This window comes from Lichenostomus cassidix, chromosome 3, assembly GCF_008360975.1.
Source record: "Lichenostomus cassidix isolate B80296 chromosome 3, HeHo_3.0, whole genome shotgun sequence".
Classification (NCBI taxonomy): domain Eukaryota; kingdom Metazoa; phylum Chordata; class Aves; order Passeriformes; family Meliphagidae; genus Lichenostomus; species Lichenostomus cassidix.
Genome location: NC_139483.1, coordinates 77,665,589 through 77,690,182, shown reverse-complemented (window position 1 = coordinate 77,690,182; position 24,594 = coordinate 77,665,589). Strand labels below are relative to the sequence as shown.

Genomic DNA, 24,594 nt, shown 5'->3' with positions numbered 1-24,594 from the left:
GCAGATAGCCAAGCACAAAAACGCTTTTACAACATGCAGCTAAAGCTGGGGGATTCATTGGCACATGAAGCTGTAGGTATTTCCATAAACCCCCAAATTAACTAATTAATGAAAAAAAATCCATCTAAAATTGTTAAATGCAGAGATAGAAATATCACCCCAATTTAAATTTTGCAACATAAATTAGTGGAGGAATTGCATAAACTGGGGGAGTATACCAGAACATAGTATTGTATCTATGCTTGCCCTTTGTATTTTTCCCTTAGCCAATATTCACTACTGGAAACTGAATGTTGGTCTCAACTCTTCAGTTTGACAATTCAAATACCTTGCCATTGCAGCAAACAGAACATGCAATCGTTAATCTGTTCCTTTCTTGCCAAATCATTTCTACTTCCTGGAAAAGTACACATGCAAATGTTTCTCCAGATTCCCTCTAATGACATATTCCTCTTCCCACTATAAACCTGTAAATCACAAGCTTCCTATACAAATAGATCACAAGTTTATCAAGGGCAAGGAAACTACAGAAAAATGCTTCCCAATCTGACAAAAAAGGAGCACTGCTTTACCATTGCTATGGGTACAAGGGCGAGAGTTAAGACACAACTGCTGCCTTTTCCATTCCTGTTATCCTAAGCATCTGATGCTTTAAAGCTCTTAGATGAATGCTACCATTAGGTCAGTGCCTGGCAAAGCTCCATGGAAAGAGGAGACAAGATATTCAGCAAAGAAGTGACAGGAGAGTTACCACACATACTGCCCTATTTTCATCAAATTAGCATGGAAGGGTTGGAGAAAGAAGTTTCCTTCATGTCCTGGTGCATTCTGCCGTATGAGAAGGACTCATGCAAGAGACCTGCAGAGAGCATTCTTTATCAGCATCCATCTTCAAACATCTCAGAGTCATCTCAGGACAGTAGTGCTGTCCTGTCCACTTGCGCAGTGCGAGGTAGCCAAGTGCTGAAGTTGCAACTCACTGAATACAGCCACAAATGAAAGTGTCAATAGAGAACTTACTGCTGTATTTAGACCTTCCTTCACCCCAGTCACTCATCCAGCCTGGCCCTTACATCCCTGTACTGCCTAGCAGCCGTAAGGATTCCACTACTTGGCACATTTGTAAAAGCCAGCTGAAGGAAAGAGACGCTTGGGATCTACTTAACCCCATGTAAGTTACTTACTGCATTAAGCCCATCTCCAAAGGCAGACAGCATGTCACTGGGTCACAGAATATTCTTCTCCAGCTCTGGGCATCTTTCCCAGGAGAGGAGAGCACAGCATACCACAGACACAATGGCCACAGCCATACAGCAGATGGGACAGGTCACGGGCTGTTCTGCAGCTGTAAGGCAAATATGGAGAGCACAGCTTGCATTCCCCCAGCTAAGCTCTCGCCCACCTTAACCTCTAAACCATGCCCAAATATTATGCTGCTGCCCAAGCTTTAGCTGTCAGACTGCATTAACCCTTCATGGCATGGATGATCAGCTGCCAGCAACTGGGCTCATGTCCCAGGACTATTTAGTTGGCTAGTAATGACATGGCTGATTACTCAGGAAAGTGCCTGATGCAGCAGTTGCAATACACAGCTTTCAGGTTAAGTGTTCCAGGCTACTTAACATGTAACCAAACAACCTAAAAATCCTTTCAAGCATGGATGAGCCCAAATAACCTTGTATCTTCAAGGTCCTTTTAAGAACAGAACAATCTTCCTCACACACATTTATGACCCTTACCAGGTACAAGGCGGAAGTGACTACCAAAATGCAGCATTTCTGCAGATCCCAAGAGCAGACAATACAACCTTTTGTATACAACTGGTTTTGTATTTTATTTTTTAAAGATACCTGGAGAATGCTGCCCTAAGGGAATTCTCATTTACAGCACAAACATCAGACCAGAGCACAGTGATGAAGAACCCTTCCTGTATCAGTACCTCAGGCTGTGATTGCTGCTTTTAAATAATCTTCTTTTGGAAGATCTACTCTCTACTTCTACATGGGCCTCGAATGATACTACAATTAGATCTTAAAACAGAGCTTCAGCACATGTGTATAAGTTTTCCCTTTCCAGTTTGTGCAGCATTAACCAAGAATCTCTTCATTGTTTTGCACAGGCCAGAGCAGTGCAGGCAACATAACTTGTGCTCAAACCTGAACAAATTTGTAATTTAATATGGTGCAACTAATGCAGCTCTATTGTACTGCTAGAAGCACAAGTTTAGTTCTTCAGAAAAGCAAAGTTTTAATTTTACACAGCAACTGATAACTAGAAAAAATAAATTGCCATTCTGTGATATTCAGGGGGCAGATAAAGAATATTATGCTTAATCTGCTTTTTAAAAAAAATTTCAGTTACCTTTGATCCTTTAAAAATATAAAGGCTATGTTTTCCTTTTCAAAGTTTACATCTTAAAAGTAGCAGCAAGTAAGAACATTTACATTAGGGAAGTTTCATTTTGAAAACTCAAACCTATTTGGGTCAATTTAAAACAAAAAAACATTTTCTCAGTTTATAGCTAGTTATGACCTGGGTGATAAATCTTTGAACTTGTTTATTGACACTACATTTAAATTAACCAAAAAACTTCTAAGTAGCTGTTGTGTTCTCCAACTGGAGTTAGGTACCAATGGAGAGCAGTTTCAGGAGGCACATATTGAGCAGCCAAAGGAGTCAATGCAACTGTGTGAGAATACACATTTTTACTGCCAATACATCACTTTTTAGTTACAGCAGAATCAATAATGAGCTCTGAGCATGTCCATAAAAAATAGTTAAAATCACTGATGACAGTTAACTGCATAAGTTTCTAAATTCTTTCATACCCTTCCAGGTCAGGTGATTTTAGATTTTACTGCCACATCCACGGCAATAGTTTATGTGTCTCCCAAGAAAAATAATAAAATAATTCTTATGCAAGAGATCTTCTTACGTACACTAAAAGGCAAAGGTTTGTAACTTAGTGCCAAGATTTATTTTAATCCCTTTAAACTTCTATTAAAAGATCAGTCCTGGTTAGTAAATTTAATGCATGAAAACCATTAACAAATTTCAGATCAACAATATTGATACAGACATGCTGCAGCCAATAGAATTTTTTTTTAGTCTGAAAATATTTCAAACTCCTTCAGTCTCAGTACACAATGGAAAAAAAATAGAACCAGAATTAAGACGGGAGGGGTATTACAGTAGAAACTTTGCACAAAGCTATGCACAAAAACCCCAACCCAAACCAAGCAGAAAAAAAAACCCCACAAAACCCCCCAAATATGAGACATTCCTGGCTTAGATTTTCACCTGCTTTCTACAGCTCAGCCAAAGTGACACAAATGGGTTCTTCCACCCTTAGGCTGATGATAATAGCCCTGGTAACACATTTGCTTCCCCTCTCAGCCTCTGACACCTCAACAGTTAGTCAGATTTCTTAGCAAGCAGTGAGTCTATGCACCCCAACAAAGAGTAAGTTATTCTAACATTAAATTCCAGCAAAAGGGGAGACTATCTCATTCAACCACAAAAAGCAAATACCTCATAACTTGCTGTTGCTTGGCCCAAGACAGTATTTTCTATATTATTTATCTTAATCACCAAAGTTGAGAAGTAGGAATAGACTGTATATGAAAGACAGCCCAGGAATTTTCTAAAACCTCATTATCATACTTCTTTTGGAAGCTTTAGCAGAAGCTCAGAATGTTTTGCTTCCAGGGCCAGATGCCAATTCTGCTGATAGTTCTTTTTGCTGCTGCTATAGAAAAGGCTGTCATCTTCCAGACATTAATTTCTGCCTTTTTAATGAATTTGAGGTGCCTGTTTCCCAGCCAAACTTCAAAATAGTCAAGGAGAGAAGAACAATTTCAACAGACCCTATTTCTGCAGAATTGAGATATTTCTGAACATGAAAAATGGTTATGACTTCTAAAGAGAATACTGTACAAAGTACAGATGGAGTTTTAGCCCTGTTACGTTAATGGTGAGTAGGAAAGACTTTTATTTAAAATAATAGTCACCTTCCACTTTTTTTTCTAGTTCCTACTTTTTAGAATGAAACTTTCCAGCAGAGAGCTCAGTATGAACACAGAAGCAGAGAAAGAAGTATTTCCCTTCCACATCTGAAACAACCTGAAGCCCAGCTGGCTGTTATTCCTGATGGATCTGCAATTTACCTCATAACTGACTCTTATGTGCCAGTTCTGTCTCTGATTTCTGAACAGCAAATCACAGCTGTCAAATCACATCAATTACAGGACCTGGTCCTGTTTTTAAAACTCATCACATATTTCAATGTCATTATTATATCCTTGAGTCCCAGAGATCTTTCTTTTTTTTTCCCTTTACAGAAATTTCATATATTTTTGCAGCCCTTTTGGGATTAATACTGAATGCTTATGTGGTAGTCTTGCAGAATTTTGTGGTTTTGCCGTGGTTCTTGGGATGTTTAATACATAACTCTTCCAAGGAAAGCAATACAGAACTAGTATGGAAGAGGAGGAATAGTACATTTTAGAGACTGGGACAAAACTGAGTGCAACATAAAAGTTTTGGATACCAAGGTCCCAACCTTGGCCCAGAGTAAGAAAGTTCATGCTGGGAGACAGAGCAGATCATCTGTGAAAGAGTAGGCTTTCTATTAAAGATACAACTTCAGGAAAGACCAAATACGCATATTCCTTTTGTAATTTTATACGTATTTTCTAGTTGAGAATCAACAATACTTCAAGATTTCCTGGTCACACCTCAGTGAAAAAAATCACAACTAGAAAACCCCAAGTAGCCCTTAAGAAAAATCAGCATATAAGACCAAGAGACTGAACACCTCCAGGAACACTACCTCAGTATAACAGAATTCCTCTTTTTCTTCTCTTACTGGTAGGTGAGGATACAACAGTTTCATTATAGTGAACCATCCTCATCACCATCAAGTTTCTTCAGCCAAAAACCAGAGCTAAGTGGCTCTGGTTCATTTGAAAGTTAATAATGTCAGGCAATAGCCATGAGGAAGTCAATATTCCTTACACCACACATCTCTACAAATCTGTAGCTCTTAGATCATATTTGTTAATATTTGTAAGGTAAAAGCTTTGGGTTTTCCCATGGCTCATAAGGGGACTCCACTTTTACAGAAAACATATCAAGCAGTTACTACAATTGGTCATTGTTACCTTTTCAATTATAAAACTAGAAACTACATAATACTCTCAGCAGAAAGTATTCGTACAATTTCCAGTCATCTTCTCATAGCATTTAAAAGCACAGCAAAACCATGGCAAAACACCTTGCAGTCAACCCTGCCAGAGGATCACCATATTAAGAGCTCTTTACATGGAAAAGAAGGTTTCCAGCAGCCTTACAACCTGTATGTTGAATTAGCAGAAACTATACTGAACAACTTTTCACTAGCAACAGAAATTAAGTTGAAGTAAATGAAGACAAGCCAATTCTTACAACTGTAAGAGTACTACTTCAGAAACATTTTCAAAAGCCCAAACACTCTTTCCTGCCATCCAGATTTTTGAGGAAACCTTCTCAGCACTGTGATACCATTTACTATAAATTACTATTTCAAGATGTTTCAGAGGTAACTCCTGTTCCTGCCGTTAAATTTTTTATATTATGCGGTTTATAGTCTGTGAAATAGGAAGAGGGAAAGGAGCACTAATTCCCACAAACCAAACTTCTCTTTCTGTTTACAGTAGCAAATAGGCAGTTTAATAAAATTTTCAGAATCAGAAACTATGTAATCCAACTACTTCCAGAAAATGCTTATTGTAATATACACTGGGGAATGAGCAATCATACCCTGAACTGTTTCAGTTATGAAGTCAAAAATGACATTAAGAACTGCCACTTACCATGTTTCAATGTTGTTCTTTTTTGGTGGGGTACATGAAAAAAAAGACAGCAATTTTTCTTGTATTTTTGGCCGCAGAAAACAGTCTAGCTACTAGACAGAGAAGACACACCATCGTGGTTTCAGCTGGGTTAGTTAGTTTTCTTAGTAGCTGATGCAGTGCTGTGGTTTGGATTCAGTATGAGAATAGTGTTGCTAACACTTTGATGTTGGGGTAAGCACTACTTAGCAACAACCAAAAGTCAAAGATTTTTCAGTGTCTCGTGCTCTGCCAGTGAGGAGGGGCGCAAAAAGCCAGGAGGGAGCATGGCCAGGACAGCTGGCCCAAACTGGCTAAGGCGATGCTCCATACTAGCATGTCATGCCCAGTATATAAACTGGGGAAAGCTGGCCAGGAGGTATGGATCATTGCTTAGGCTGGGCATGTCAGCAGGTGATGAGCAATTGTATTGTGCATCATCAATTTCCTATCTTGGGGCTTCTCTTTGTTGTTTTCCTTTATGGTACAATTATTATGTTTAATTTCAGTTCTGGTCTTGCTTCAACCCCTGGCTTTTACCTTTCTTCTTATTCTCCTCTCCATCCTACCAGGGCAGGTAGGGTGTGGTACTTAGTTACTGGCTTGGGTTAAACCTTGAGGCAAACGAGTTTAAGTCTCAAATGTTTTTTTCAGGACCCTAGTATCTGCAATACTACTCACTCTGAAAGAAACCAAGGTAAGCATAGGGCAAATTATTTCCTATTTTATCAAGGTACGATGAAGCACACAGATTTAACAATAGCTGTATATTCTTTAATGATCTTAAGATGATTTAAAAATACCTTTACTTTTCAATCAACTTACCAATTCCAAAGTTAGGCCTAAGCATTTGTTTTATTACACTCCATCTCTTCCTACTTTCTTTCCGCATTAAAAAAGGACTGAACTTCATTTTGGGGCAGATATTAATCATTCTTCACCTGCAACTGTAAGACTAGTACTGTCGTTGCTGGGAGTGTGTTCCATCAGTTATGGAGAACTCAAATTTCAGGGAAAAAGATAATGTTCATTGGTCTGGTGAGAAACCTGAAGTGTAGCTCAGGGGTGAGAGCACACATCAGGGCTTCAAATTTTCACCCCCAACATAGCTCAATCAAACAGCAAAGCTGGCCTAGCACTGTGGCCTTCACTGAACTTCACTTACCATTGTTTTCAGTAACATGAGAATTAAAAGTGACATCAGCTTCAAACAGGGAAAAAACCCCCCAACCTTTAACTTCAGCCTGCTCCCAATCCTACCCTCCCTACACTTATTAACATACCCCCTACTTCATCTATTTTACAGCCCACATATTCATGTTTCAAATCTTTTTATATGGATATAGGTCGTAATTGCCAAGTAGTATTCAAATACAAATGAAAATCTCAGGAAATTCCCAAGAAAACTGCTGGAAAGGCTCTCTATACTTCTCTTCCTTATACTGGTCATCCTCAGACAGAATACTGAACGAGGCAGACTTTGTCCCACTCAATACAGCCATTCTTCTGAGCATCAAACACCACTTTGTCCTCCAGAGCCCGCAGGAAGTTTGAGACAATGGCAGAGAAGTACTGTCTTCATAGCCCTGATAGCTCAACTGGACTATCAACTAAAAAGCCACATGATGTTTGAAAGAAAACAGAATTCATCATTTTAATTGTACTTTTCCAGTTTATATCCTCCAAGGGAAAGACAAGGGCAGACAAGCAAAAATGCTTGTAATACCGGTTGTAACACCAAAAAGTAGAGAATGCAAATCAGCAGACATACATTTGCATAGCATAAAAAGCCTCCATGTATACTCCACTCATCTGAAATTACCATTTTTCTGTTAAATTCATTCATAATCCAGACTGCAACTCAAATTTTGTCTTCTGGGACAAAGGGAGGGGGTGTGAAGAAAAGCTACCAAAGTTAGGGCTGAACACACTTCAACATAAATACCTTTCCTTGGGCCAAGTTGAGCACTTGCTCACTCTGCTGTGTCCGTGTTTGAATGTCCTACAGAATGCTTTTTTTTTACCAATTGATGTTTGATTTCAATGGTGGCTTTTAACTGGCAAAACACATACCCGAACTTTGTATGGCAAAATTATAGAGTTAAGAGCTTGCCTGCACTATATGGCAGGAACCCCAACACCAGCACAGAATATAGCTGCAGCCACAGCCACACACTCCTGTACAGCATGGCAGCCTGGCAGCATAGTTTACACTGAAATTCCTGCTCACCGGGATCTGATATTTCAAGCAGGTGTCACACCAGCACTGGCACTCACATAGCAGCACAGGTGTTGTGGCAAGATAACCACTGCTAGCTTAGTTTCACTCACTTGCAACTCTTGATTATAGATCACAGCCTTCACCAGTAAGACAAGTTCTTCAGCAAGACAAAGCCTCCCACCTTAACAAGGACCTCATTACTTCAATAGTTGCAAAGCATTTATGCAGAACTACTCTCAGATCTTCCTTGTGGTTGCAAGCTACTCCTCTTGCTTATAAGCCCAACACTCATTTAATTACGAAGTCTGCTGGTTTTGCCCAGTAACGAAGACAGATAAATGGCAACATTCCAGAACAGTTTGTCTAACCACCGATTTCTTGGACCACAGCCCAACAAGCATGTGACACTTCTTACACCCCACTAATGATGGCTACTGCAAGATTTCACTGGACTAAAGCACAAAAGCATTGAAGTGTTTTCATGCTGTTTACTGCATAATCTTAAAGCTTTAAATCTAACAATATGTTTTGTAAACCTGAAGTTTAATGAAGTGCTATTCCAGAGAAATCTCATGCCACATGTTCCAAATGTGTCACACAGTAAGTCTTCACAACTACATCTCCCTACCTCAATCACTTGTATTAAACATCACTCAAAAAAAAGTACTGGAACTAAATCCACAAGTGGTTGAAAACATATCCCCCTCCCACAAAGCAAAAAAGAATTTTCATCTTAAAAGTGGTTGTAAAAATGATGTACCTACATAATTTTCACTGGTCTCATAAACCAAAACCTCTGGAACATGTCATGGTTAAAACATTTGTTCACTTTTGTAAAACACTAGACTCCCTATACACATTTTTCATTGGCTACCAATTTTCTAATTACAGGATCATTTCTAGAGGAAGTTCGGCAGGTCAATATTCAATATGCCTTACCACTCGCCACATCCACCTTTTTTGTATGCTGAGAGGCCAATCTTTTTCATGATTAAGCATACCTTGAGAGAGGCCTCCACCACAGATACGCTTTATTCCCTGGCACCCTTTATCTAATGCTGCCAATCCTACATCTTGAGTCCCCAGTGGATGTTTTAGTATACACACCATGTTCATGAAGTACTTTTGGTACCTGAAGTGCCACCCAGAATAGTGAAACTTTAGCATTCTATTTCATCTCCAACATCACAAAATGAACTTTCACCAAGTTTACTGCACATACACATGACATTCTCTCTTCAAGGCCTTCACATTTTGTATTAGCATCAGCCTTAAGAATAAATTCCCCAAAACACATGCCACTCTTTTAACCCTGCAATGAAGTCACATATAGATCCCTTTCAGTATCTAACAAAATACCATATATTGCTGCTCTATTAACCATCTCTCTGGCTGACATATTAACATCCAGAAGAGACTGATCTAGAACTGACAACTTTTGGACTTTCCATGCAAGCAGCTCCCCTAGACACTGTCAACAGCACACACACTTTTCACCACAGTGCACACAAGATGGAGACTGATCTTCCCTTCTCACTTTGAGTATATAGTGAGTAGTTTTTGTCTTGGAGTCACTCAAGCACAACATGGAGCACCATGTGCCCAGTACAGGGTGTACCAGTCAGCACAAGGCCACATTGCCCCCACAGCTCTTAGAGAAGTACAAGCAGTCAAGGAACACTGTGGTGCAACACACACCTGATGTGCAACAGCCATGATTTTAACATCCTCATCTTTATTCAGAAAGATGTACAAAACATGACACATGGAAATACATACAACTCTCAGTAACATTTGTCAACAGAAAAAAATCCTATTGAAAGCAATTAAGAGAAAGCTATTTTCTAGTGAATTTCTGCGAATCTTAATACTCACTAGATGGATTTACCTTTCCTTGCTGGAAAGGAGCAGCATTTAGCCAAAGTAGCTGGCCACTGCTCATTAGTAAGCAAACCATACAAGATGCTGATAGTCAATGCACTCCTGGAGTTGAATCAAATCCTCAGCATCCATTTAAGTAGTCTGATGAATACTTATTTTTGGTATTTCCCATGTTTTATGTGCTGCTCATGGTAGTTTTTTGTACTTCATGATACTGCTTTGACAGAAAATTGAGCTTTACATGGAATTTGTCACTGAGGAATAGACTATAGGGCTGTTTTATGTATTTTGGACCATTTCAAAATAATTCAGCAATAGTAGATCTATTAATTTTTATTTATGCTGCTCTTGTATTTCTGCCCTTACAAAGAATTCCTGACAATTAGGCTTGGAAGTCATGCTTCAAGGCCAAATGCATCTGGTATACACTGTGAGTTGTCTTAAATTTGCTTGGTGACCAATATGATCCCACATTCCTCTGTGGAAGTGACAGCTTGCTGAATACAGCAAATATGCTGTGATACAACACCAGTACTTTTCAAGTGACTGTTCAAAGCCCAAGTTCCAAAGTATGTAATGCTCTTTACCCACTACCAACCTCTTTCCCCCCCCACCAGAGCAAGCAAGTACTGTTGCCAGTGTATTCTTTAAAGGGCAGTTCTGCTGTTGTGGTACTAGTCTCCAGCTAAAGTGGCAGTCCATAAAACCTCAACTGCTCACTACCCTCACTAGATACAGTGATGCGAGCTGTAGACATTGTCTTTTTCTTTGTTTTTGCACTGTCTTCACAGGGCCCACCTGTGAGCTTCAGTCTTGAGTTATCACAGATCTTCAGTATCTGCAAGACTGTGTACCCATATGGCATTTTAAAAGGGTAAATAATCAAGGGCTTTTCCATGTACTGAAGCTTATTTCCCTAATATTGTTGCTACACTTCCTGGATAAGACAGTTCAGGATTTTGAAAAGATGGTGCTTTAAATATGCAGGGACAGTAATTTTAGTCTACATGCAGTTTCTGAGAACAGTATCTACTAAACAAAATTGCAGCTGTTTCAGCAGTCTTTTAAAATCACAGCATCCCACTCCAAGCCACAATATCTCTTCAGGTGTTACACTTCCTTCTGGTTACATCATCCACATTTGCAGGCAGTACTGACTAAGTATTCAAATTCATCACTGGAAAAAGAGAACAAGATTAAGTCAAAATGGTTCATTTAAGGGAGAAATTTCAATTTGCAAGTAAGACCCAACAGTTTGTATTAAAATGTTGCTATTTCTAAACAACAAAACAAAAAACCAAACCAAAAACTAAACCCACAAAGACAGTTTAATACTTTTCAAAAAGTTTAAATCAAGTATTTTGGTCTCGTCTCAGAAGCCAGATCCGTATTAAGTTTTTCAGCAAGGAATTCAGGTTCGGGATAGGTTCATCATAGATGAGACAAAAGCAGTAGAGAAACCAAAAATTTAGTAGGAAACATTCTGTAGGTTTCTGATTACTTAATTTTTGTATTACAATCTCTAATATTTTGTCATTTTTCAATAATAATGTACACTTATTTGAAACTTTTCACATAGGTTTGAAAGCTGACCAAGGTTAGGCACAGCTATCAGCACACACTGTGCCTTGCGCAACAAGTGTTTTTTAAATGCCAACTATGACTTACCATATCAATTGATCTGTTAAGTATGTTCATCACTGTCATAATGGAAACAAATATGAACTGTAAGTACAGTTACTTTAGACTTAGAGAGTACTGGCAGCTGGCAAAGTATTTAAAGGTACCTTTGAGTGGAATAAAATTATAGATGTGTAGTAACATAGGAATCTCACATTCTAGATTTTAACTAAAACCAACACGTGGATATACTCAAGCACCAGTGCAATAAAGTGAATTTCACTGAAAATTATTAAATTCAGATACTTAGAGGGGAATGAACTTCTTGGAGAAACCACTGTTAATATTCTTAATGCTCAGTAAGCATTGATAAACTTTTTTTTTGCCTGCTTTAAGTACCAGCTCTTGTGAAGTAGTTTATCTCTGTAGCTGTAACAGCTTTATTTAAAATATACTACAATTTACCATCAAATTCAACCTTTCTCATTAACATGACTTCTCCTAAATGGTCACATCTGAGTGACCCCTGAATTAAATCTAGTAAGAGGATCATGCAATCATCACTAGCTTTTAAACACCAGCAACACTTCCTAACCATACCTGGCTAATGCTTGTTATTTACCCACTATAAGCCAAAATACCTGAAGTCTAACACCTCCCCCTCTCTGCTCTTTAAAAGTACATATTTGTGTCAACATGGACCTGAAGTGGGCTTAACTAATGAATCAACATTCACGGCCTGGTGCATGCTGGCACCTAACTTGTACACAGCAACAGCAGCAAACCAACTGGGATGATTTATGACTGAAAGATTAAGCAGTTTGATCTCAGTAGCCAGACCTGCATGAAGTTTCTCATCTATGTGTCAGGTTTGACAGTTTAAGCATGACTCACCACTATCCACAGATATCAGTGACTGCGAAGTGTAACACCACTCATACACTCATATTCCACAAAATAAGCTTTATGTCTTTCATTAGCAACGTACTGGAAAGGGAATACATTACAATCAACAAAAAACTGTTTAATAAATACTACCTCTGTTATATTTCCTGCTGTGAGGAAGTCTTTTTCCAGGACATGTCACATTCCCATTACTACAAACTGTTCATGCCACTCTAGAAAGTAGAGTAAAATCTTGAATTACAACAAATTCATGCAGAATATAACACAAGCCAATAAGGATAACCAAATTTTACTTCTAAAAGAACTGGTTGTAAGCATTTGAGTTAAATTAAAATGAATACAGATCCCAGAGCCATTTCTTTCAAAAAAGTGAGAATATGAACTATACATTAAAAAAGTGAATACAGATTTTCATTAAAAAATTTGCTCATTTATATTAACAAGCCTCTAGATGCCCTGTTTTCTTTGACTAAGCACTTACACTTATCGCCCAATAAAGGGCAAATTCACAACTAAAATCCATACTGAGGTAACATTTAGATTTATTATTAACACTTCAGAAAGGCATTTTACCAGCTCCTGACACAAAAACTATTGCATATCCCCCCAGGTCTAGACCATGTCAAATACGCCCAAAATATACTGTTTCCTTAATTTCAATGCTAATGGCACAACTATCAATTTGATCATATGCATACTTTGCTAATCCATTTATCGTTAATTTATCCCCACTGATCATTCAGAACATACGTGGCTTCAGGAAAATCCACTTGTGTGTACCAAATATTCTTCTACTTGTGATAGTCCTTCCATGAAGGCCTAAAATTAAAAATAAGCAAAAATTATCTTTTAAACCAGAAAACATCTCATGCTCTACTCTAGCATCATCTCTTATGTTACTATGTCAGAAACAATCACCAAGCCCTAAAAATTGACAGTTTCATACAACAATTTAATGTTCTTCTGGAACAGCCTACAATGCCTGACAAGGTGAAATTTTGTAAGCAGAAGAAATCTAAGAACAGACCTACAGGCTGACCTAAACTAAAGAGCACCAAGCCCAAAAATTATCAAATAATTATGTATCAGTTTGATGACAGTTATGAAAATGCAATGTAGTTTTTCCTTTCTGCCCCACTCAGTAGCCATATAAAGATGACAACTCTGGTACTTCCCATACTTTTGACAGACAAAAAAGCAGAAAGCAAGTTGTGAAACAGAAGTATTTATTGACTTGGTCAAAAATAGAAACACAGTGTTACTTCTAGATTAACATTAAAAATTCCAGAGCTGTTACCTTAATGAACAATGAATTCAACACCACAGGAAATCTCTTCATCTTACCTAGAAACAGACATGGACAGTATTACAACTTGAAACCAGCAGATTAGTACTACCAGGCCAGTAAGTCACATACATTATGAGGCAATAATCGTCAACACAATCTCAAGAAGCAGCATGTCAAGTCACAAGCTTGCAGTTAAATCACAAGCTTGGGGGAGAAAGGCAGCAAGAAATGCAGTTTAAAGCAACCAAGGAGTTGTGAGTTACACCCCCCTCAAATCCTGTATTAAAAGAGTTGTAGAAATTACTGCATGTACCCACCATTAAACCTCAGTCCAAAATTTTTTTCATGAAAAGTCATAATCTCAATGTTTCAATCACTTTTAAGAACTGCTTTAAGTTTGTTTAGAGAATTGTTTTAACCATGTAGCAATTACCAAAATCCACCAACTCAAGCAGTTTAAGAAATGCATGATGAAGTATGTTTTGTCATATACATTATTACTTGAGTGTGCTTATTTGAAGTATCTCACTCTGTACTACATATATGAAATAAATGCATCAAGTCATGACTTTGCTTCAGGTCACAGAAAGAATTTAAGCCATGGAAACCCGAAAGTTAAGCTTCCACTTACTGCATGTAGAAAACTATGCTTTTTGAGTGCAATAAACCCCATGGTCAGTAATCTAACGTGTGACTCAGACTATCAGACAAACAAATACAACACAGAATGCCTGCACCCGACAACTTCCTACGTGAATCCAACCATATCCTAACCTTTGCTTGCAGGTAAAAGCCTGGAACCCTATATTTATTTTTAATGCTATTTCCTGGTTTTTCAGTAGTACGGGCTCAATGACATCAGCATTTCATGAGGGGGCACAAACGCATCTTAAGGCCACAGGAAGCTTCTACAGGAGGTGGTGTGGGCTTTTTTTCTTGGGGGTTGGATGGGTGGTTTATCCTGTAACAAATCTACGTTTATTCTGCTGTCATTGTCTTAAAAATCTGAAGGAAACATCATTAGCTAGAATGTTAATCTTACGATTTATATTAAAATTCATCCAAATGTTGTGGGTCTTTTTTCCTTGGGAGGCTATGTGGATTTCACAGTACTTTTAAAGGTCTTCTGCTGTGGAGCAATGCCGGTGGCTGAGCCCTCCAAAAACCGTCTGCCACATGAGCGAGGTGGCTCCGCGTTATTAACGTTTTACGCACGAATCCAGACGACTGAAAGCTGCCCCGGCCGCAGCTGAGGGCACAGACGGGCAGCACGCCCTCACAGCCCCGGCGCGGGCGGGCGGGGATCAAAATGGCGCGGGCCCTGCAGCGCCACGCGGGTGGCCGCCGCCTACCCATCCCAGCCTGCCCCGCGCCCCGGGATAAAGCTTCCGGCAGGGAGCCTCCCGCGAGGCGTGCTGGGATATGTAGTTCGCACTTCCGTCCCTTCGCACCGCCGCGGCTGCCAGGAGGGCGCTGGGCACTGGCAGCCGCGGCCCCACAGCTGGATTACGGCTGCCTTACGCCGGGCCCTACCCGCGGCTCCAACGGTGCGAGCTTCCCTCGCCAGCTCCAGCCTCGAGCACTACGCGAGCGGCGCCCCAGGCGGCCCTCACGAACGTCCAAGCACAAGGAAGAGCCCACGGTGCCCCCCGTCCCCCAGCTTCTCTGGGGCAGCGGCACACACCACATCCCCCGCCATCTTACCGCACTCCATCCCGGCCAGCGCTCCGCAAGGAAAGAGGAGGCGTGGGGGGCGCTCGCCAGCTTTATAGGTACGCTGCGGGGTGGGAACGAGGCTGGCCACGCCTCCTTCAGCGAGGACCGAGGGGCGGAGACGCCGTGCGGAGCGGGCGCGGGAGCGCGCTTGGCTCACGGGGGCGCGCGGGAGGCGGGCACGCGGGCTCTGACGCGCAGGCCGCTGGGTCCGGGCGCCGAGGGGCCTCCCTGCCCTGCCCCGCCCCGCCCCGCCTCGCCCCTCACCGCCCCGCCCCGCCCCTCACCGCCCCGCCCCTCACCGCCCCGCCCCTCACCGCCCCGCCCCTCACCGCCCCGCCCCTCACCGCCCCGCCCCGCCCCGCCCCTCACCGCCCCGCACCGCCCCGCCCCGCCCCGCCCCGCCCCGCACCGCCCCTCACCGCCCCGCCCCGCCCCGCCCCGCCCCTAACCGCGCTCCCGCCGCTCCGGCAGCGCTGTGCGCCCCGGCGGGAGTGGAGGGGCGGGCACTGGAACGGTTTGCTTCGCAGGTTTCCTGTGTAAAACGCAGAGCGGCTTTATGCGAGCTTTTAAAGTGAGGGCAGGAACCTACCTGGTGTAGCTCCACCTTCCAGGCTTTATTAAAGAGTATGATTCCCGAAGAATCACAGCATCATTAAGTTTGGAAAAGACCTCAGAGATCACCTAGTCCAACCTATCACCGAACACCACCACGTCAGACAGACCCTTGTGTTCCAGGCTGTTCACCAGTTTAGTTGCTCTCTGGACTCACTCCTGCCCCTCAATGTCCTTCCTGCAGTGAGGGGCCCAGAACCTGCTGGCCACACTGTTGCTGGTGCAGGCCAGGATGCCATTGGCCTTCTTGGCCACCTGAGTGCATGCTGGCTCATGTTCACCTTCCAACACGCCCAGGTCCTTTTCCACCAGGCAGTTTCCCAGCCACTCTGCCCCCAGAGGGAGTACTTGTTTCTTATATCTATCTTCTTATCTTCTTATCCTGTTCCCTAGGGCTCCCAGCTGGGTAACCTTGTGAAGCTATGCCTTGATGCCTCAACTTTCCTTTGATTCTAAGTAGGTGTTTCTGAAACATTAACCACAGGTGCACTCGTTTCTACCTTTTGGAAGTAGTATGCGATGCTATATCCTTGTATAACATAACATAACAAGTTGTGAAAACTGAAAAATCTCCTCTTACCTACAGCTGGCAAAAAAAAAAATAGAGCTTTCTGCAGTTTTTCACTCTATACAATTAGTCTAAGGATACTGTTCCACAGTGAACCTAATAGTGGATTTTAGGAAGAACTTCCATACTGTGAAGTTGGTGAGGCACTGGAACAGGTTGCCCAGAAAAGCTGTGCATGCCCCATTCCTAGAAGTGTTCAAGACCAAGTTGGATGGGGCTCTGAGCAACTTGAACTGGTGGAAGGTGTCCTTGCCTATGGCAGGGGGGGTTCAGCTGGATTATGTTTAATGCTCCTTTCAGCCCAAACCATTTTATGATTCGCCCTGTTCCACCACAGCTTTAGCCACTGGAAATTGTACAGCTGCACCTCAGAAAGTGAATTAGTCTCTATCTGAATCTGCCTCCTGTACTGCTGTGGAAGTGTTAGTGAAAGAAAGTCTTAGTGAAAGGTATTTGGGCTACAGTGGGGATAGCAAGAGCACTACAGCTTAGATGATGTTTAAACTGATGGGAAACCACATGCTAAATTCTCATTTATGGAGGTTCTCAATAATTGTTTATTTTTTTTTTTTGCCTGCCTGTTTATTGAGGGGTTTAGTATATCAATCAACTTCATTGAGGAAATAAGGTAAAAACAAGGAAGGATGAAGAAAACCTGAAAAAAAATGTTTGGTGTTTTGACAAGTTATTAACAATATGACAAAAAAATCGATGTTCCATGAGATGGACTCTTATTAGGAGGGTTTAACTGTTGGGAACAGATAAGGAACATCTAGAAAAGTCAGTTGTAAAGTGCTAAAATATTGAGATTAATACTACCAGGAAAACGAAACAGCTGACAAATTTTAAACAAGTTTTTTTCTGCAGTCCATGGCAGGGCATGACAGTTTTCTCTCTGCTTTTCGTCTTATACATCCCATTTTACCTGTCTGAAATCTTGAGCGTGAGCTGCAGTTGGCCCCTTTTCAGCTGTAGAGGCATGAGGACAAAGGTCTACAATGCTGCCTTTTTCTCTGGGTGCCTCCCACCGGCAATTGTTTCAGCTTCTGTTTCTGCAGGAGAGACAATGAGAAGCTGTTAAGTATCCGAGCAGAGCTGCTAGTGCTTCAGGGAGTGCTCAGCAGCCAAACTTGGGCACAGACAAGCAGTTTATGGTGTTATCTTTCCATCTGACCTATTCGAATGACCCCAAAACTGATGTTTGCCACCTAGCACTGAAAATGCTGACCCCTCCTTCTTCAGTGACATCAGGATTAAAGATAAGCAAAGTAATCACAGCCATTTTGGCTTTTGGAACTTGGCAGAGGAAACTCCTGGTCTTTCTGTTAGATTGGAGGGCACAAGTTTACTAGCAGTGCCTGAAAGCACGTTCTATGCAGACCTTTTATCCTTGAAGAAATGTGTCTCATATTTCTCATCATCACCCAAGGCTGCTAGCACTGGAGAAGCTTGCGGGCCTAGTGAAGCATGTTTTTACTGTGGGTAAGCAACAATTACAAGTCTGAAAAAAGTTAACCAAACCAAAGAAAAAATGTACACCACAAACACAGATTATTTTTCAAAGTAAGGCTCATTCTCTTGCCTTTCTTTCCCCTTCTTCAGTCTTCCACATCTTTAACCTGTATCCCAGGTGTCTGAATTAGGGTGCAAGCTGTAGACCAAGACCTGATCTTCCTTGCCATTCCCCACAGAGATCCTGAGGCTGGTCTGAACCATCAGCCTGATTGCCATATAATGTTAGTTTATAGATGAGTTGCTTTTGAATTGAGCTCCCCACCTGGCTGCATGTTCATACACAGTGTCAGCACTGGCAGAAGGGAGTGCTGGTTATGAGATAATGGGGATGTACTGGATTGACTGTCTTGAGTTGGCCCACACAAATATATGTCAGCCTGAAAACCTGGTTGCTTTTTAGGTCTAGGCAACTCTTTCAAAGTTCTCTTTTCTTGACTTAAATTATTTCTTTCTTGTTCTTTGTTTATTTCCATCTCCCCCCACTTCCTTTCTGTTCCTATTTTAGGTCTGGCTTCCTGGATTTTCTCCAATACCATTGCAGCTTTGATGACTCACATCTCTTGGTTTGGTTTGGGGTTTTTACCAGTGCATCCTTTGGGATGCTGAGTTCCCCTTCCCTCTCACCTTCCCAGCAGGAAGTCTATTGTATGCAGCTTTAATTTCTTCCTTTTCAGAACAGATAGTACTCATTGTAAACTCCTGAGCTGACTTTGCCGTATTTCACATTATGTATCATAAAATACTTGAGTTGGGAAACAATTCAGCTTACAAATGTGACCCTGTTTTCAGTGTTTTACAGATACCAGAATTTTTTATTTAAACTTCTCAAGTCTCTCTCTTTGATTTTTAGTCACTTCACTGTCACAGAAAGACAAGTGTGGGTTTTGTTTTTTTGTTAATAATAAATGAGATCATAAAAACAGTAGAACAGCTGTACAGGGTCAGATCAAAAGTCTACCAACCCCCACCACCCACTAGTATCCTGCTTCCAAATGTAGCCAAAACTAAATGTCTTGGGAGGGAAGTAGAGATAGAACAAGCATGTCCTTCCCTGAAGATTTGCCCAGCCTCTGGGAATAGAAAACTCAGAAACCTCCTAGAGGGTTATTATTTTTGCGTGCATGAGAATGTAACAATCCTCCATTAATTTCCTACCCACAAATTTGTCCAGTCTTCCCCAGAGCCTTTGTAAAATTTTAGCATCCCCAATAACAATGGCAAGGAATACCAGAACTTAATTAGTATTACAGGAAAATGAATCTTCTTTAGTTCTCTTTTTACTTGCCCTCTTGCTCTTTGCACAGTTTTATAAGAAGCAGCAGGCAATCCTTCCCTCCATAATCATCCCCTCACTGAGCCCCCACCCCCCAATCTCTTCTTCAGGCCGAGGAAATCTCATTTATTTAATCATTCCTCACGGGGGAATCAGTTCCTATCTTTTACCTCCTTCTCATTGATTTCCAAAGTTCTTTTACCTTCTTTTTGAGATGGGACTCCCAGAGTATACAGTGTGTTCAGGAAGCAGGTATAAAATTGGCTTATGCAGAGGTGCCATGATTTTCTCTGCTTTCTTTTTTTTTGTTCCTTAGCACTTCCTAAACTTTGGTGTCCTTTTCTGGCTGTTGCTGTGCATGGAGCTGACATTTCCACAGAACCATCTGTCATAACTGCAGGATCTCACGTCTGACCAATAAAGGCCAGAGCCCATCATTCTGCATTTGCTGGTGTGTCTGCTTTCCTTGGTAAGTGGTGCTTTATATTGAACTATGTTGAATTTCACATGTTGCTGTTATATTCACTCAGCCTTTTTAAGCTCCTGCAACTACTTTTGCATCAGCAATGAGTGATTACTAGTTTTTTTTACCCCTCTGCATACCACCTATTACAGATCAATTCAGTAAGTTCACCAGTACAGGTCATGCAGATTTCTGAGGTAGTTTTTTTCCACTGTGAAAATTAACCATTTGTTTCTACCCTCTTTTTCCTGTCTTTTACCACACATCTGCTTAGTTTGCCTAAAATAATTTGCTAAGAGGCTTTAGGGAACCCATGCACTATTTCAATTAATCACATGCTTGATGATAAGTATGATGTGAGCTTACCAAGTGTTCTGACCATTGTCCTACAGATCGTATTTATCTAGATACACACAAATTCTATTTTTTACAATAAGCTTTTTGCTTATTTCCCTGGAATAGATGTGAGGCTTAGTGGGCTTTAGTTTCCTGGATTTCTGTAGAACCTGTGCGAAACATTACAATTCTGTTTGCTACTTGCGCTTCTTTATCATCAGAGCAATTTCAAGGAGGAGCTCACACACCACAATTAGAAGGTTGTGTGTTTCACTGGGTTCCTCTAGAACATCATTTGGTCAAGTTGAAACTGCAGCATCTTCAAGAAGTTGGAAGCAAGTTCCCTCATGAAAACGTCAAAAGTGGTGTGGTGCAGGGAATTTCCCCAGATTTTTCACACTGAACACAGGAGCAAAAATTAATGCAATTACATGGCCTAATTTTCTCCTAACAGATTTCCTCATGGGAGTCAGGTTCATGAATTTTAAAAGGGAGATATTATTAGTTTTGACAACTAAACAGTGTTACTCTGACATATAATGTAAGTTTCTTTTTGCCCTTTTACAAGCGTTGAATGGTGATTTTGTGCCTTCAAGACAGTGTTCTTAGTTTGTCTTCATACCACTTGTGAGGATCTAATGCACATTAATGTTTCTGTTACTTTTATTTTTAACAAGCATCTTCATTTTTAGGTATCTCCCCTTTCTGAAGTTGAGTACAGTGGTGGCAGATATTTGGGGTTTCTGCTGCCAAGTTAATCTAAAAATACAATGGTTGCTTATACTGATACAGTTGGTTTAGTGCCATATTCTAATCAGTTTATACATGGCTAAAATGAACAGTAAAGCATATCTAAGCCTTGTGAAAGAAAAGCCCTCAAAGCCTCTTCACTTTGTTACTTAAAAGAAGTGATAAAGTTGGTGTATTAAGGCAGGCAAACTAATTAATATTAACAATTTTAAATTAAATTAGCTAGCTTTTCCTCTATTTGCAAAGGTAATTCTGTGTGCTGTCTCTAGGAGTACATAATTGTAATTATTTTATTGTTTAACAGGAGCGTTCATTACCTTGAACTACTGTAGCAGTATGCCCAAAAATACTTAAGGGAAATTTCAGTCTGAGTCTTTGTTAGTGGTTGGCAACAGCATCTTTCTCTCAATGTTTAAATCTCTTCTATATTATTCCACATAAATAGCATATTACTGCAAGATAATATGTTTTATTTAATTGCTATATAATTGCTACTTATCTAACTGGTTTCTGCCCACCCTTAAGAGATGAGATGAACAGACTCCGGTGAGATAAAACCTTTGAAGTAGCAAAATGGGAGAAGAGGAACCTGCTTTTAATGTTCTTCTCATAGTTGTATGACCCAGCTGTTTATTACTATCACTTGCAATCACTTAATTCATTAATGAGGCATGGAGGAAATAAGGCTTTTCTGTCATATTTATACAGCCTTGGCAAATTGAGTGTCAAATCCACTTTTAAATAGGAAATATATCTTCATGTTCCTTAACAAGATGCTGCCTCTGGCTCTTTGAGAAGAGAAGGCTGCTGAACTATTTGATTATTTTTACCAGAACTATTCTTAATATTGCCATCTTTCAGAGCCTTTCTTACAATTAAGATATCCTAAAATCACACTCTACAGAATCAGGAAAAACAACACATACTCACTTTGCACTTTTAAAAATGAAGTACTATGTGAACTGCTGCAATGAAATAGAAGTTGTAAAACTGCATTCCAGTATCTGGGGTTGAATCGGGATATGATACGTACAGAACTCTGGGTGAGAAAGAGGCACTCTCTTTGAAGTGGATATTTCTTGGACACTTCTTCAACTGCTTGGAATGTTTCACTTGATAATGTAAGAAATGCAAATAGGCACACATATTACTTTACTCATAATATTTATATCAAAGCAGATACAAATATATATTTTTAAAAAAATAAAAGATGTAGGAAAATGTAACTACCGTGGCTACAGTACCAATATATAAATTTTAATAGATGTAATTTCACATCAGATCTTCACTTAAGATGGTGCATAAGTCTTTCCTTCAAAGAAATTTGCATAGACACAGGTATTTCTCAAGCCTTTTATTATAGAATTCTGTTTCCGTGTTGTCTTGTTCTTAAAAATAGCAAGCTTTCCGGGACAGGTTAGCAGGTTTTGTGAGTGTGTCTTGCGCTCAGCAGCTCAGTTTTTGTTATACAGGGAGAGATCAAACAGCACTTTCCATAGATGTCTTTTTTCTTCCCTCCTCCCCTGTTACTACTACAGGCTACTACATGCTGCTACAAGCAACTACGTGGTGCAATAAAAAACATTTTTAAATTTTTTCTTCCACTTTAGTTTTCTAGCGAATCAGCCACCTGAGCTGACTTACATTGTGACCATCTAACAACTAGATTTAACAGAAAGGAAGTGGTGGGAACAAAAACCCCAGGCTGGGGAATTGTTGAACAGAGTGATGTCCCCTGACAGCAGCTAATACTCAGGCTGCTATAAATATGATGTGAAACCTCCTGCTTGATCCCTACAAAGTGCAGTATAGTTCCTATTTAATTATGCTCAAATGCAAGGATTCAACTATTAAAATAAACAATATTTGATGTGTAAGAAGTCTGTTCTTTTTCTGTTCACTCATATTTACTCTTACACTGTGAAGAAAAAATTATCTCTATCCAAATACAATTAAAGGAACAATTTATATTCAGAGCAGTAAAACTTATGACTGGTCCTACTAATGAGCAATACAATTGCGATGCTTTGCCCTAGAATATGTAATATAAATGTGTTCAGTGTTTGAAGGTGGAAGTCTGTATTCATAAAGAACAGAAAGAGGCAGGCAGCACAGTTAATTGCATAACCATGATAATATTCATTAAAAGCTAAATAAGCCATTTCAGCTATGCAAGTAATTTGTTAACTTTAAGAGAAAGTAAACTAATATTGATAACTTCTTAGGAGGGAACTCATAGCATTGCAAATTTTGACCATGTACGCAAGTGCACATTCCCTCTCCTGATATTCTTGACTGTAGCAGATAATGGACCTCTGGAGAGGCTGCATCCTTCTGTCATGGAACTGTTCATACAAGGTGGCTTCTGCTGAAGGCTCTCCTGTGATCTAACCTGCTTTGCCTGGTTGGGCTCTCTTGGATAGTCACCAGAACTCAAAGGAGCTCACCCAGGCTGTCAGGGCAACAGAGGGAAAGACCTGAGCATTTCAGAACTTGCTGGCTCCCTCTGTGCACTCAACAGCCGAGAGCAGAGTAAGACAAGGCCATCCTGTTTTTTGGTCCTCCCTGTGTATGGAAGTATGGGACAAGGCTGCCACTCCTTGTCAGCACTGGGAACATGTTCTCCTTGGCTACAGAATATGCTGCTAATAGGCAGATGAAATTTCTTCTTGCACTTCATGTGACATGAAGCAATTGCTCTGCCAGAGGTAATGAGCACACACTTTTTCTAAATACAAGGTCTTTGCAGATCAGAGAAATTGTGATCTGAAGCTTGAGTTGGGGCCCTATTTCAGACATGAATCCTCTGGTGCTCCTTAATCTGCAGTTGCTGCCAGAGTCTCAGGGTGTACTCCCATCAGCCTCCTTTGCAATCCCTAACCTAGGCCATCTTGGGAGCCAGGAATGGATGATCAGGAGGTTCTCTATTCCTTCTTAAAAAGCAATGCTGGGGTAGTTTTCAGAGACACCAGTGATCATATCTCAGTGCACCCCTCCAGGGAATAGCAGTTGACTCTCAGTCTCCTCTGGAGCAACTCCTAGGTGGAAGCCTGTGGAGGTGGAGTGCAAGATGCAAAAAGTCTGGCCACTATGTGTTCTTGGGTGAGGCAAGCAGCCCACTGCCCATGGGCAGCCTGGTGTTGCACAGGGGAACTCAGGATGCCAGATGGGGCTGAAGAAGCTACTGAGGGGCCCTGGTAGCTGCATGCACAGTGAAAACCATTAATACTTGCTGTAATGCAGCTGACTATTCCCACAGGAGCTGTCAGAGTTGCCAGAATTACCATGTGACCCTGGCTGGTTCCAGTTGCCCTGTTAATTGATATCTTTCATTTCTCTTGAAGATCCTGCAGTTTATTGGCATGCTTAAGCAGTTTCTATGGACAGCAGTGGGAGTTTGTGACAAAGCTTTGTTGTAGGGTTTGTCATGCAAGTAAGGGATAAACTAAGATAGCTTTAGCATAAGTAATACATATTATGCTAGGAATGTCATAGAGTTTGAAAACCTTATTCAGCCTACAAGACTAGTAGTAGGCAGAAGCAGACTAAGACATTATCCATGTCTTTCCTTTTGG

The 24,594-nt window shown here is 40.7% G+C and overlaps 1 protein-coding gene, 1 long non-coding RNA gene and 1 other non-coding gene across 4 annotated transcripts in view; 1 reads left to right on the top strand and 2 right to left on the bottom strand.

Moving 5' to 3' along the window:
• Window positions 1–9,790: 9,790 nt before the first annotated feature.
• On the bottom strand, window positions 9,791–17,663 carry LOC146440051 (uncharacterized). Its single transcript, XM_085056744.1, has 6 exons — window positions 17,608–17,663; window positions 15,952–16,034; window positions 15,491–15,781; window positions 13,796–13,842; window positions 13,249–13,317; window positions 9,791–12,710 (listed from the first exon to the last, which is right to left on the bottom strand). Exons 1-5 carry the CDS (start codon window positions 17,661–17,663, stop codon window positions 13,255–13,257), a joined length of 540 nt encoding a protein of 179 aa, XP_084912870.1. The 3' UTR covers window positions 9,791–12,710; window positions 13,249–13,254.
• Window positions 11,342–11,412, bottom strand: LOC146440052 (small nucleolar RNA SNORD50). The gene has a single exon (XR_014851440.1). It is a non-coding gene; the product is annotated as a small nucleolar RNA SNORD50 (small nucleolar RNA).
• Window positions 17,664–19,790: 2,127 nt separating the features above from the next.
• The window catches only part of LOC146440050 (uncharacterized), an 82,560-nt gene continuing 77,756 nt past the window's right edge, over window positions 19,791–24,594 (top strand). For both annotated transcript variants that reach the window (XR_014851340.1, XR_014851339.1), the window contains exon 1: window positions 19,791–19,939. This is a non-coding gene — a long non-coding RNA (uncharacterized LOC146440050). The remainder of the gene's footprint in view (window positions 19,940–24,594) is intronic.